The sequence below is a fragment of the Rhincodon typus genome, chromosome 1 (assembly GCF_021869965.1).
Source record: "Rhincodon typus isolate 14 chromosome 1, sRhiTyp1.1, whole genome shotgun sequence".
Taxonomy (NCBI): domain Eukaryota; kingdom Metazoa; phylum Chordata; class Chondrichthyes; order Orectolobiformes; family Rhincodontidae; genus Rhincodon; species Rhincodon typus.
In genome coordinates this window covers 153,649,256-153,662,685 of record NC_063332.1, presented here as the reverse complement: position 1 = coordinate 153,662,685, position 13,430 = coordinate 153,649,256, and the positions used below count along the sequence as shown (strand labels likewise).

Genomic DNA, 13,430 nt, shown 5'->3' with positions numbered 1-13,430 from the left:
TTATATTTTATTGTTATTTATTTAATCCTATTTAGCCATTTTCTCGCAAACTAGTGTTCTTGAAAACTTAATTGTCCAATCCAGAATACTTGTTTGATAAATATGCTGGGGAATGGCATTCTTCCATACATTGTAAAATGTGGTTTTAAAAACCTGTGATTCTGATTTACCCTTATGCTGACTTGAAGTTTTTTTCGATAGCACTTTGCAGAAATTACAGATGATCAATTTGATTTCCACACTTATTGCATGAGGAAAATGACATTGAGGTCTTATGTGGATTTACTAAAGCTAGAAGATGTGCTCCGGTGTCATCCATTTTATTTTAAAGCTGCAAAGGTGGCTATTGAGATCTACCTGAAACTTCACGACCATCCTCTAACTGATGAGAACAAAGAATTGGAAGCAGATACAGGTACTCAGTTGCTTCTGGTTAAATGGTCTTTCTTGTTCTTCCTTCCTATTCTAATAAAGATGACTGTTGTTCTGACCAGCATATGGCTTCTTTGTTTATTTAGTCCACCCTCAAATGATTTTTTAAAAATATGTTTCTGCAGCAAATCTTTCAGATAAAGAGCTGAAGAAGTTACGAAATAAACAGCGTCGGGCACAGAAGAAGGCACAGTTAGAGGAAGAGAAGAGAAATGCTGAAAAAGAGAAGCAACTAAAAAATCAAAGGAAGAAAAAGGAAGAGGATGAGGAAGAGATTGGTGCACAAAAAGAGGAGCTTGTACCTGAGAAATTAGCAAAGGTATGTAGTCAATATTAGTTTTGCTTCATATATACCTTTTTTTATTTGAATTCCATATTGTCATTGTAGATCATCAGATAAGAGTAACCTCTGTATTTGACTAAAGGAATTGGAATGGCTTTATAGATGTATTTTATGAAATTGTTTAATTTTTTGGCAAATTTGAGTGAGGCCTGAGCTTTGAATCCTCCTTTTCTCTCTCATCCAAACTGGTCCATTCTTTTAAAATAATTTTGAGTAATTATGTTAAACATATCACCTGTTCTTTCACATTTAGCCGAATTAGTTGATTGTTCCTTTTCTCTGTGCTGCATTGTTTGATCTCAACTAGGTCAGCAGTATGGTTGCCTATTTGGCATCAGAGTTTAGAGATGAATTTGGTAGAGTCTTTTGTCCTAAGTACTGTTTTGTGAACTTAGTTAAAGTGCTCTAGTGTGGAAGTGAGGAGGACTGATTGGTGTCGTTTTCCCTGGTTGAGAAACCAATAATAGAAGATAGTCTAAATTTTCTAGTCGCCAGTATGAACGCTGGAGCTTTTATAGCAGCAAAACCAGTGCAGAGTGTCTGGACGTTATGTTGTACAGTTTCTACATCAGAACACAAAGCTATCAGCCAATCACAAATTCATATATATATTGAATTTCTACCCATGTTAAGAAACTTTGTTTTCTGTTAAATAGGTGGACAGTCCACTTGAAGAAGCCATTAAATTTCTGACGCCCTTGAAAACCTTGGTAAAGAACAAAATTGAAACCCACCTTTTTGCTTTTGAAATCTACTATAGAAAAGGTAAGTAGTGGAATTTCACAAGATGCTCATGCACTTGCCACAAACAGTAAGAGTCCAGGATAGTACATGGGTTGCTTTGAAGTGTAGGAAGAGGCAACAGGGTGTGGGCCGCACTGAAACTGCTAAAGTGATTGCACCCAGAAGGGGTACAGTCCAGACCATGGTACCAATAAGCAAATGACTGTACAGGAGGGAACAACAAACAGTAGCGATGCATTCCTTTGTAGGAGACCCCAAAGTTTGGGTGCCAAACTGTTATGTCTGAAACCATCATCATGAGTTACAGTTTGTAGGTTGCCTTCTTGGATAAAGGACATGTTCAATGCAGTGTGAAGTCTTTTGTAGGGCGCAAACCAAAAATTGCAGTGTACATCAGTGCCATCACATAGAGTGCTGATATTGAGGTTTTACAGTCGGGTTTTCAGTAATTAGAAATTTGGTTAAAACTTAAGACCTAAATGGTAACCATCTCTGAATTATTTGGTGCCACAATCTATGGGAACAATTTAATGCATGGCTTGAGATATTGCATGGGAGGGAAGACTTTGGACTCTTGGGACATTGGAACCAGTTCTGAGACAGGAGGCACCTATTCAGAAGGGATGGGTTGCACCTCAACTAGATTGAGATTAATATACTTGCTGGGAGGATCAATAGCATGTTGAGGATTTAAAATTGTCCAGGGGATGGCACTACCCTGGAAAAGTGGAAGAGAAGAATAAGGTACAAAAAGAAATGTGTTGGGTTATGCTAGAGAGGTACATGGTATCGTAATTGATAGGAGCAGCCTAAGAAAGACTGTAAAGAAAATATTTAGAATACGTGTATGTAAACTAATATGGTGTACTAAATAAGTTAATTGAGCTACAAGTGAAAATGTACTATTCTGCAATAATACTGTTTAAAAATGTTGAGATTGGGTGTTTAATGTTAAAGACTGCAAAGTTTTCAGAAATACAAGGAAAGACAAAAGAGTGAGTTCAAAATTTCATTTTTTTTTGAGGTATGGTCACCACTATCAAGGCCTGCAGTTGTTGCCCAACCCTAATTGACCTTGAGTGGAATTGCTTGCTGCCCCATTTGAGAGCAGTTAAGGATCAACCAAGTTAGTGAGACTGGAGTTGTATGTAGGCCAGCTCAGGTTAAGGTGGCAGGTTTACTTCTTTTTAAAAGACATTAGTGAACCAGAGGTTTCTGCAACAATCAATGGTGGTTTCATGTTCACCATCAAAGAAACCACTGAGGTGGTGTCACTGAATAAGGAAAATGTTTGTTGGAAAAGGATGATGTTCATCAGGGGACAAAGATAGAACCCATTCGGTTAGAGTTGAGAAGCAGAATGAGCAGCCAAATGATCAGACTACTGGTTAATCGTGAGGCCTTGAAATAGTAAGAGATGTGTGCAAATGCAAAAAAGACACGTGCAAAAGACACATGATGATCTTGGGGGATTTCATAATGTTGGAGTACCAGGAAAGGTGGTGGAGGAATTTCTGAAATGTGTTCAAGAGAACTTCTTTGACCAGTATATTTTACGTCCATCTGGGAAGGAGACACATGGATTTGATGAAAACCAAAAGAACTGAGGGTGCTGTAAATCAGAAACAAAAACAGAAATTGCTGAAAAAGCTCAGCAGGTCTGGTAGCACGTGTGAAGAGAAATCAGAGTTAGTGTTTCAGGTCCAGTGACCCTCCCTCAGAAGAAGGTTCTGAGGAAAAATGTTAGCTGATTTCTCTTCGTGTGCTGCCAAACGTGCTGCGCTTTGACAGCAATTTCTGTTTTTGATTTGCTGCTTTGCAGTGAAATGATCCTTCTGGGGCAGTGGTTGAGTAAGAAGAATTTATGATTCTCAAGGTTTAAATTAGTAATGGAGAAGAACAAAGAAAAATCTAAAGTAAGACTTCTAAATTTGAAGAGAACTAATTCAGATGAGAGATATGAGCCAGATTGATGTGGAACCCAAGATTGACAGGAAAGACATGAGCAGTACATGATCTTCAAGCAGGAGATGCTTCATGTGAAGTTAACCATGTTCCAATAAGGATGAAACATTGGGGAATTAAAACCTGAGTTCTGTGGATGACGAAGGAGATAGAGAAGACACTGAAATAAAAGAGGGTGGATGATGTATTTCAGATCCAACTCTTTGTAAATGGCCTGATTTCTGGAGCAATCATTTGGGAGGGGAAGAGGAGAAAAATCAGACTCTGAAAAAGACCATGAGAATAGAATGGTAGGTAACATTGAAGGGACTATGAAAACTTTATTTTAATAGGACCAGGAAATGACAGAGGTGTTGAACAAATATCTTGCATCAGTCTTCACAGTAGAAGACAAATAAATTTTCAAAATAATAAGTCAAAAGGCCAAAGGAGGAGGGGAGGGATGTATTTACTACTATAGAAAAAGTGCTCAGTAAACTAATATACTAAAGGCTGATAAGTTCCTGGACTAGTTGGGATGCATTCTAGAATATTAAAGGAAGTGGCTGCAGAGATAGTGGATGCTCTGAAAGTAATCTTCCAGGAACCCATTAATTCTCTAAAAGTCCCAGAGGATTAGAAAACTGCCTATGTAGCACCCTTGCATATAAAGGGAAAGAGACAAAAAGCAGGTAACTATAGACCAGTTAACATCTGTTATTGGGAAAATGTTACAGTCTGTAATAAAGGATGTAATAGAGCATTTAGCAATACATAGGGGGAGGCAACCTACTATCTAAATGGGGAGAGACTTTGGGATACTCCAGTGCAGAGGGATCTGGGTGTCCTCGTTCATCAGTCACAGAAAACTAGCATGCAGGTACAGCAGATAATAAAGAAAGCGAATGGAATGTTTGCTTTTATGGCTAAAGAAGTAGAATATAAAAGTAAGGAATTATTGTTGCAACTATACAAGGCATTGGTGAGACTGCACCTGGAATATTGTGCACAGTTTTTGGTCCCCTTTTTTTTTGAGGAAGGATATGGTGGCATTGGAGGCAGCTCAGAGGAGGTTCACTAAATTGATCCCAGAGATAAGGGGTTTATCGTATGAGGAGAGATTGAACAGTTCAGGCCTATACTGTGTGGAATTTAGAAGAATAACGGGGGATTAAATTGAGGATTCAAGGTGATAAAAGTTATGGATAAAATAAACATGGAGCAGATGCTCCCTCTTGTGGGGCATTCTAGGACGAGAGGTCATTAGTCTTAGGATATGGGGTAGCAAATCTAAAACAGAATCGAGGAGAAACTACTTCTCCCAAAGGATAGTGAATCTGTGGAATTCACATCAGCCATGATCGAATGGCGGGGTAGGCTCGATTGGCCGAATGGCCTAATTCTGCCACTATTACTCATTAACTTGTATCATTAATTGGTGCCAGCATGGCTTTGTGAAGGAGAAATCACACTTGACAAATTTACTAGAATTCTTTGAAGAGTTGACAAGCAGAATGGATTTTTGGGGAAGCGGAGGATTTAGTATATTTGGATTTTTCAGATAGCATAGATATGGTACCACGTTAGGCTACTTAAAAAGGTGAGAGCCCATGGTGTTGTGTATAGTATATTAGCGTGGATCGATGATTAGCTAACCAATAGAAGAGAGAATTGGGATAAGGAGGGCATTTTTAGGATGGTAGCCTGTAACTAGTGTGCCATAGTGATCAATGCTAGGGCCACAATAATTTATAGTATATATTAACAGCTTGGATGAGGAAAGTGAATACACCATAGCCAGGTTTGCAGGTGACAAAATTAGGTGGGAAAGAAAGTAGCGAGGAAGACAGTCTGCAGAAGGACATAAGATTAAGAAATTTGGCAGATGGAACACAGTGTGGGGAAAATGGGAGGTTATGCTGTTTGGCAGGAAGACTAGAGGAGCAGAGTATTACTTAAATGGTGAAAGCTAAGGCACAGAGGGATTTGGGAGACCTCACCCATGAATCGCAAAAACCTAACATTCAAGTTCAGCAGGTAATAGGGAAGGCAAATTGAGTATTGACATTTATTTCAAAGGGAATAGAGTTTATGCATAAAGAGTTTTCACTAAAACTAATCAGACCACAGCTGGAATACTGTGGGCAGTCTTGGGTCCATTTATTTAAGGAAAGGTATTGGAGGCAGTCTCGAAGATTTACTAAGCTGATACCAGGTATAGAGGGTCTGTCTTAGGAGGAGAGGTGGAGCCTGCACTCATTGGAGTTTAGAAGGATGAGAGGTGTACTTTGGAAACAGAATATTCTTAAGGGTGGCTTGACAGAATCGGTACAGAAAAGTTGTTTTCCCTCTGATAGTCTAGAACTAGAGGGCATAGTCCCAGAATAAGGGTCCATCCATCCAAGATATAGATGAAGTGGAATTTCTTTGGAGGGTAGTGAATATGGGGAATTCTTTGCAATAGAGGGTTTTCAAAGCTGAGATAGATAGTTCTTTATCAGCAAAGGAATCAAGGGTTACAAAGAGGCAGGAAGTGTGAAGTTGAGAATAATAAGATCTGCCATGAATTCATTGAACAGTAGAGCAGAATTCATGGGCTGAATGTGGGGTTCCTTGAGAAGAAGCAAAGATGATGTGCCAGAATGATTCCGTGGACTTTATCTGCACGTTTAGGTTGAAAAATCTTTGGAGCAAAGGAAGATGAATGGAGATTTGATCAAGGTGTGCAAGATTATGAAGCGTTGAGATAAAATAGACAGGTCTGTCTCCGCTAATTGTTGGTACAGGGACTAAACAGCACAGATTTTAGGTTTTGGGTAAGAGATATGGAGGGACGTGATGAATATTTATACATAGCAAGTGTCCTGAGCTCTTTGCCAAAAGAATAGCGGAAGTGGTGATAGTGAATTATTTCAAAACTAAATTGGATGGGTACTTGAGGCACATTAGTCACAGGGTATGGGAATAGAACAGGAGTATGGAGCTGATTTCGGTGTGGAGAGCAGCATGGACTTGATAAACTGGCCTCATTCTGTGCACTTGCTACTTGAGCCCTTGATCTACGCTGACAATTTACCGTAGTCCTGAGGGAGTACTGCATTGTTGGAGGTGTTTTCTTTGGCTGAGGATTTGAACTATAATCCTGACATCATATTAGGCACTGTTCAACAAAAACCATGGCATTCCCAAGTATCCTATCACAGAAAATTGGCTGGCACGTTGGCTATGGAGTCACCGATGCTGTTCTTTAAAGAACAATCTATTAGAAGCAAAGTTTGAAACCTCGGTAAAGGACCTGAAGCGCAACATGTTTCTTTGATTTTCTTTTTAACAGTGTGCCATTTTATCTCTGTTTCTGTAGAGAAATTCCTTCTGATGTTGCAGTCAGTCAAAAGAGCTTTTGCCATTGATCCTGACAACCCTTGGCTCCATGAGTGTTTGTTCAGGTTCTTCAAAGCTGGTATGATGAAACATTATAACCGGCATTTTTTTATATCAGTTAGTGTTGAGCGTACCTCTCGGTTAACATGCTTTTAACTTGTTACTTTATCTTCACAATGCAGGTTTTAAAAAAATGTAAAGTCATCGATTCATTTAGCTTAGAAATTCTATGGATTATTAAATGTATATGCTGATGACCAAGTAATGCTGTTTAAAATTTTGGCGAAAAAAAAAGCACTGTGATAGATATTCTAGTAGAACCTGATTTAAGAAACTGTCTTTTTACATTGTTAAATCAAGTAATTTGTATAATATTCTGAGATATTACAGTGCATTCATATTTGAAAGACACACTGATGCAGCATGATTTCATTTCTCATATGATGACTTCCTCATTTTAATTTGTGAAAGATAAGTAGAGTTCGGGCACTTCCAGGAAAGTATTTTTTTGACTACCACCTTGAATCCTGTTGAAACATTTTTGAGAATGCTGTTTGCTATACGTGGGCTGGAAATTTATGAAGAAGTGTAGAGGTTGTTCTCAATTTCATGCTGTTTTGCAAAGAATGGCCTCTATCTTCTTTGCCAAGATAACAATTCAGGAGAGGGAAAGGACGTGGTATTCTGATACTTAGAATTATGTGTGGAGAATATTGGAACAATGTCTTGCTGAATTTACAATAAAATTTTCGATGGAGTTAATCCGTCTTGAGGTCACCAATTGTTTGGCATCCATACATAGCTGCCTTTTTTCATATTGCATTTTGCCATAATTACCATATTGATGATCAGATTATTTCAGTAAACTTTCAAAGAATTGTAGCAAACACAAGTATAGGAATGACCTGTACCTGGTTCTGTAAGGTGACTTGTACCTGAACACACTAAGCGGCCCATGCCTGCTTACAAGATGGCATACAGAAGCTAAGTAAAACTAAGCAGCCTGCGCTCACAGTGAAATACAAGCCTTAAAAAAACAAAACAGCCAGATACAGGTTACCCCTATAGATCCCCCTTTGGCCCAAGGCCAAATTATGGCGCAGGGCCACTATTAATTCAAGCAGTCCAAATCAGAGTTCAAAAATCCAAATCAAATTCCAAGAGTATTCTTCACAAAGTGATGTTGCGTCGATGATCCTCATGCTGTCATTCGTTGAGATGGTCTTTGCCGTTCCACTAGTAGTCTGTTGGCTTGATGGTACATAGTAGGGCCACCCCCTTGGTCCATGGCTCTTCTGCAGTCCTCTCCTTCATTATCATGTTCATAATGCATTTTACAAGACAAAAATAATGTAACATAAGAACAGTGCTACAACAAACATTACTATTCCCTGTACAAAAGACATTCCAAGGGATCCCAGCAACCTTTTCGCCCAACTCCGTAGGGTCAAAGAGGGAGGTCGCTTGAGTTTATTCATTTCTTTTTGGATATGGTCGGCCAGATCAGTAATTGCTTCTGAGTTGTGCATACAGGACCCTTTTCAGATGAGTGCACATGTTCCTCCTTTCTTGGCTAACCTCGTGTCAAGGGCTGTTCGGTTCTGCAATGCTGTGGTTTGTATGGCGACCATTTCTGCATTTATTTTGCTTAAAGCTCGTGAGGTGTCGTTGGTCATTTGCTTTAAGACTTTAACCAAATTGATAGATTCTCTGGATAACTTGTCTGTGCCGTACTAGGGTAAGAATATGGAGAGGAGCCTGTCCGCTCCTGAAATTGCACGTTTGTGTCTTTCTGGCATCATCTGCAGGAGGGACGCTGTGTGGCATATGTACTACCTAAGCCAAGTTACATGATCCCATCCAGGTTGGGAGTAGCCAGGCATCAGCTCTGTCTGCACACAAAGTAGGTGCTGTTGTGCGGGACAAATCGGATAATAATCTTGGGGTACCAGCGTTGTTGGAACATTCTGTTACTCGTGAGGTTCTTGGAGGTCAGGAGGCTAGGGCCGCCGTGCATGAGGAGAGACAAGTTTAGCGATCCCCTGGTCAGGAAGAGTGCCCTGATGGGTCTTGGGAGAGGGTATGTGGAAGTGTTATAACTCTGGGTGCAGTTGCTAAATCCATCAGTGTTCTTTCTCCTTGGCTTTCAATTCTCATTACGCAGATGAAGTCCCTATCCCTGATGTTTTAGTCAATGTGATGAAGGGGTGGTCATATAGTTGGGTTGGTACCATCCTGTAAAGGTGTCAGGTTATACCCTGCTGATTTCCATTGTGCGGGTCAGTATTTACTAAGTACTTTCTACTATTGGTAGGATGCCCGTCTCTATCTCCCTGTTTTCATCTGTTCTGTCTTAATACCCATTCAACTAATTCTGAAGCATTAAAGGGGATGAGTCGCATTGGTATCCCTCACTTAGAGTGTATGGGGACATGGGTGCAGACCCAGCAATTGGAAACATTTATGCTCTGTAGCATACACGTGATAAATATAAAAACGTATTAATATTTCAAATTCCTCTTCTCTATTTGCCTATCAGCTTCCGATTGGGATCAAAAGAAAGAGGAACCCACAAAGGATTAGCATTTTCGTACTCTAATTTCAGCAATGCTCTTAATTACAGTCTTTACTACATAACTGCATCACATATATTTACACGTGACCTTAATCTGTTCCGGTTGTTGTCCTGGGGTTGAGGATCCTGTTCCTGCTGTTTGTTGGTGTGCACAGTTGACAGTCCTCTAAAACCTAAGAGAGAGAGAGAAAGAAAATCAGACTGGCAAGCTAGACCGTCACCTGATTAGATACTTTTAGCTGTGTAGGATGTCTCCATTTACGAATACCACTTTCATCAATAAGTGCACTTCTGTTACCTGTTAATATTACCTCCTGAGGTCCATCCCACCAGGGGACAAGGCTCCCTTGCTTGGGATTATTTTTACCAGGACCTTTGATCCTGGGGCTGCATTTCTGTTTGTCCAGGGTGTCCCTTGGACCCCCAGTCCTTAACAAGCTGCTGGTCTTGTGCCTGTCCATGAAGTACGTGTAGATGCTTGCAGAGGGATTTCATGTAATCCCAGACTTGTCCCTTGCTGTTAGTCAGTTCTGCTCCCCCCCCAATTAGTTCCTGGGGGAGTGTCATAGCTCGTCCTATCATGAGTTCAAAGAGTGTTAGTCCATGGCCCTAGAGGGTGTTGCCCTCTGGGCCGTGAGAATGGGTGGTAGGGAAAGGGTCCATTTAACCCCTTCTCCTATCGTTGCCTTGGTCAGAGCATTTTTCACTGTTCTATTCATCCTCTCTACCAGCCCCAAGCTCTGCGGATGGTAGGAGACGTGATACCTTTGTGTTACTCCCAGTAGTTTACGTGCTTCCATCAGGCACTTGACAGTGAAGTGGGTCTCTTGGTATGAATCTATTTGTATCTATTATTTCTGCTGCCAATATTTTTCCCACTGATATTGCAGTATAGTCTTTTGTGGGGAAAGCTTCTACCCATCCTGGTATACTGGTCAATCATGATCAGACAGAATTTCTTATTCTGACTTTGTGGGAGTGACCCTATGAAATCCACTTGAATGTGTTCCCATGGCCCCCTTGGACGGGGCTGATGGGTTATTTTAATTTTAATTCCCTGCCCTGTTCTGTCTATGCACATGCAGTGCATCTTTGACAAAATTTAGTTATGTCTCTTCCGGTTCATTTCCACCACCAGCAATTAGATATCAGCTGTATCATTTTATTTCTCCCTTTGTGTGCTACTCCATGGTAAACATTGCATAACATCTGCTGGCAGAATGTGGAGGCTACCACTTTGCTGCCTTTTCTCCAAGTGTCATCTGCTCCTAACGCTGCCCTGTCTTTTTAATCTATTACACTTCTTCTGAACTAGCTGCTGCTTGTAAATGTAAAATGTCTCATTCATCATCTTTGGCTTCTTGCTGTCTTGCAACTGCAATCATTATCACTTTCTGTTCTAACATCGCTTTTGCTGCACTATCTGCATAACTATTTCTTCTTTGCTCTGTTGTTTGAATTTTCCTGTGTGCTTTTATTTTAATGACTGCTGCTTTGCCCATGCCATCAGGTAGTCATGGATTACACCGAAGGCATACCTACTGTCTGTGTAGATGTTTAACCCTTTGTCCTCTTCCTAACTGCAGGGCTGCAGTAGGTGCTTTTAGTTCAGCTACCTGATGGAGTGACATCCTTCTATTCTCTCTCCTGCTAAAAGCTCCCCTTTCAAATTAACCACAGCCCACCCTGCCTGGGCCTCACCATCATAATACTTCCGTGCCCATCTACAAACGTGCATTTCACATCTGGCCCCTGTAATGGCTCTTCCCTAATTCGACCTTGTTTTTCTTCTTCTCGCTCTAAACAGGGAAATACAATCACGTCTCTCTTCTTGTTTCTCCAAATCTTTCACAATTTCTTTAACTGACTCAACAGCTTCAGGTCTGATAGGTTACTGCCTATTTGGTGTGTGTACATTTCCAGGTATTTCAGTTGGTCTTATATCTCATCTCCTGAAACCAGTTTTGGTAGTTGCCTATAAATTGGGGCACATCATTGTTGATTTATGGTAGAGATTCTCAGGGTTCCATTCCCACTCAGATGTGGCAGCACAGATGCTCTTAAGGAAACATGCAGTCCTTGTCCTTCTAAATTTAAACCAGCAATTCCAATCAATTTTTGCTTCTTGTTTGTTAATTACAGCTCCAAATTGTTCTAGCAAATCCATTCCTAATATACTATCTTAAGTATTTCTACACATATACAAGCATTGATCACACAATCTGCAATTTTTATTTCAATCCATTGGCTATGGGTGGCTGGTTTAGAGTGCCACCCACACCCTGTAACAACTGCTAGTTCCTTATTATTCTCTTGGTTATTTTCTGCTTTCGTAGCCCAGTTGAGTACTTTATTATTTTGTTTGTTTTTTTTTTAAATCCTCCAGTTCTCTTATCCACAGATTATTTCACCCAGTAGCAGTAAAGTATCATTGTACATTGACTTAAAATTTCTAAGGAAGTATCTATCTATCCCATGTCAAGCAGAATGGGTTAATTAGTATTGAACCACCTTCTCTGTTAAGTTTGCCTTTTCTAATTCGTCTATCTGCTTTCTCAGACTTTAGAATATATCAGAATTTGGTTCAAAGAAAATTGCATTCCCAAGATTCCAAATTTCCTATCATTTGCATACTTTCACATCACAGTAGCTTTACAATGATCAAATCTTATCATCTGGAGCTAAAGATTCACTCATGTTAAAACAGTTTTTGGAAGTTCATTTCTGGCCAGTAAATGAAATTCCAAACATGGTAATTTCTGAAATTAAAATTTTCTCAAAGTCCAAACACAATACAGAGCCAATTCAAAAGATTATTTTTTACCAAGCTTTAAACTAACCTTTTAAATCCACATTTCGTTATAGGCTTCTGCTTCATACAACCACTGAAAGTTTCTTAAACAGACATCACGTTAACCATACATGTCCCTACTTACACAGGCACACCGCACATTTAAATCACCACACGTTCCCAAAATGCAAACTAACTTCAAAGCATCCTCAGATCTCCAGCTCTAGGGAACAAGAACACACAAATTGCACAAAACAACATTTAGCAATCAACAAAGAAAGGTGCATTCAAGCCAGACCACAGAGTTAACACCTCTACAGGATTCAGTGAACTAGTACAGAGAGCCATCTCACTCGCTCTCTTTGGCACTTATGAACACTAGCTATTTCAGCATGTTTCTGCATTCTTCTTTTAAACACAGTCTACAGAATGAACTGGTCTGGACCCCAGTCCATTTTTCCACAGTTCTTCCCTGCCACTTCCCCAGACTCTCTACCAACTGTGGCTGCTTCTATTTTACTGTTTTATTGTTTCCCAGACCCTTGTTCTTTTCTTACTTCACACTTGTCTCGTGCCAGAGATTTCTGGTCTTTCGCTTTTCTTTCCTCTTCTTATTTCACTTTTTTTCTTCTTTATTTTTGCACATGATAGTGCCGGGACTCGCAACCCCCACTTTTCTCCTATATTACGAGCAGGGAGTTGCGTCATTTCACACATTCTCGTGCTGGGTGCTCATTTCCTCAATGCTTGATCCTGTGTCTCATATTCAGTCCACTCTAAAAGTTTGTTTCATGTCCTGGCTTGCAGAAGCCGCACACCCCCACCCCTACCACCACCACCACCAAGTGCCATGCTGGCTAGAAAGAGTGGTAAATAAACATACTTAACCAGATTGTGGCCTGAGGTGTACCAGCTTCAGGCTGGGCACCCTTCTTGCTGCGCCAATCTATTTTTCCCCCAACCCAGGACAAAGACTGTGGAGGCAAGCAGGATTCAGGCAAGTGGAAGATGTTTATTCAAGCAGAAACCGGTTTATGCAGGGAGAGGGCCAACGGATCTTCCCCAAATCTGGCTTTGGAAGATAGATCAATGACACACCCTCTGCTTTTACGAAGGAATACAGCATTCTTATACATTTTGTGTTACGATAATCAAATACAACATAGTCACTGGCCTTCCCCCAATCCTGTGGGACACCTATTCAATAATGGGCACTTCCA

The 13,430-nt window shown here is 40.3% G+C and overlaps 1 protein-coding gene across 1 annotated transcript in view; it reads left to right on the top strand.

Moving 5' to 3' along the window:
- Positions 1 to 206: 206 nt before the first annotated feature.
- Positions 207 to 13,430, top strand: part of LOC125483591 (N-alpha-acetyltransferase 15, NatA auxiliary subunit-like) — a 28,716-nt gene continuing 15,492 nt past the window's right edge. The window contains exons 1-4 of the mRNA XM_048599584.1: positions 207 to 415; positions 558 to 751; positions 1,432 to 1,540; positions 6,825 to 6,923. Of these exons, the coding sequence (XP_048455541.1) occupies positions 250 to 415; positions 558 to 751; positions 1,432 to 1,540; positions 6,825 to 6,923 (568 nt within the window). The 5' untranslated portion in view covers positions 207 to 249. The remainder of the gene's footprint in view (positions 416 to 557; positions 752 to 1,431; positions 1,541 to 6,824; positions 6,924 to 13,430) is intronic.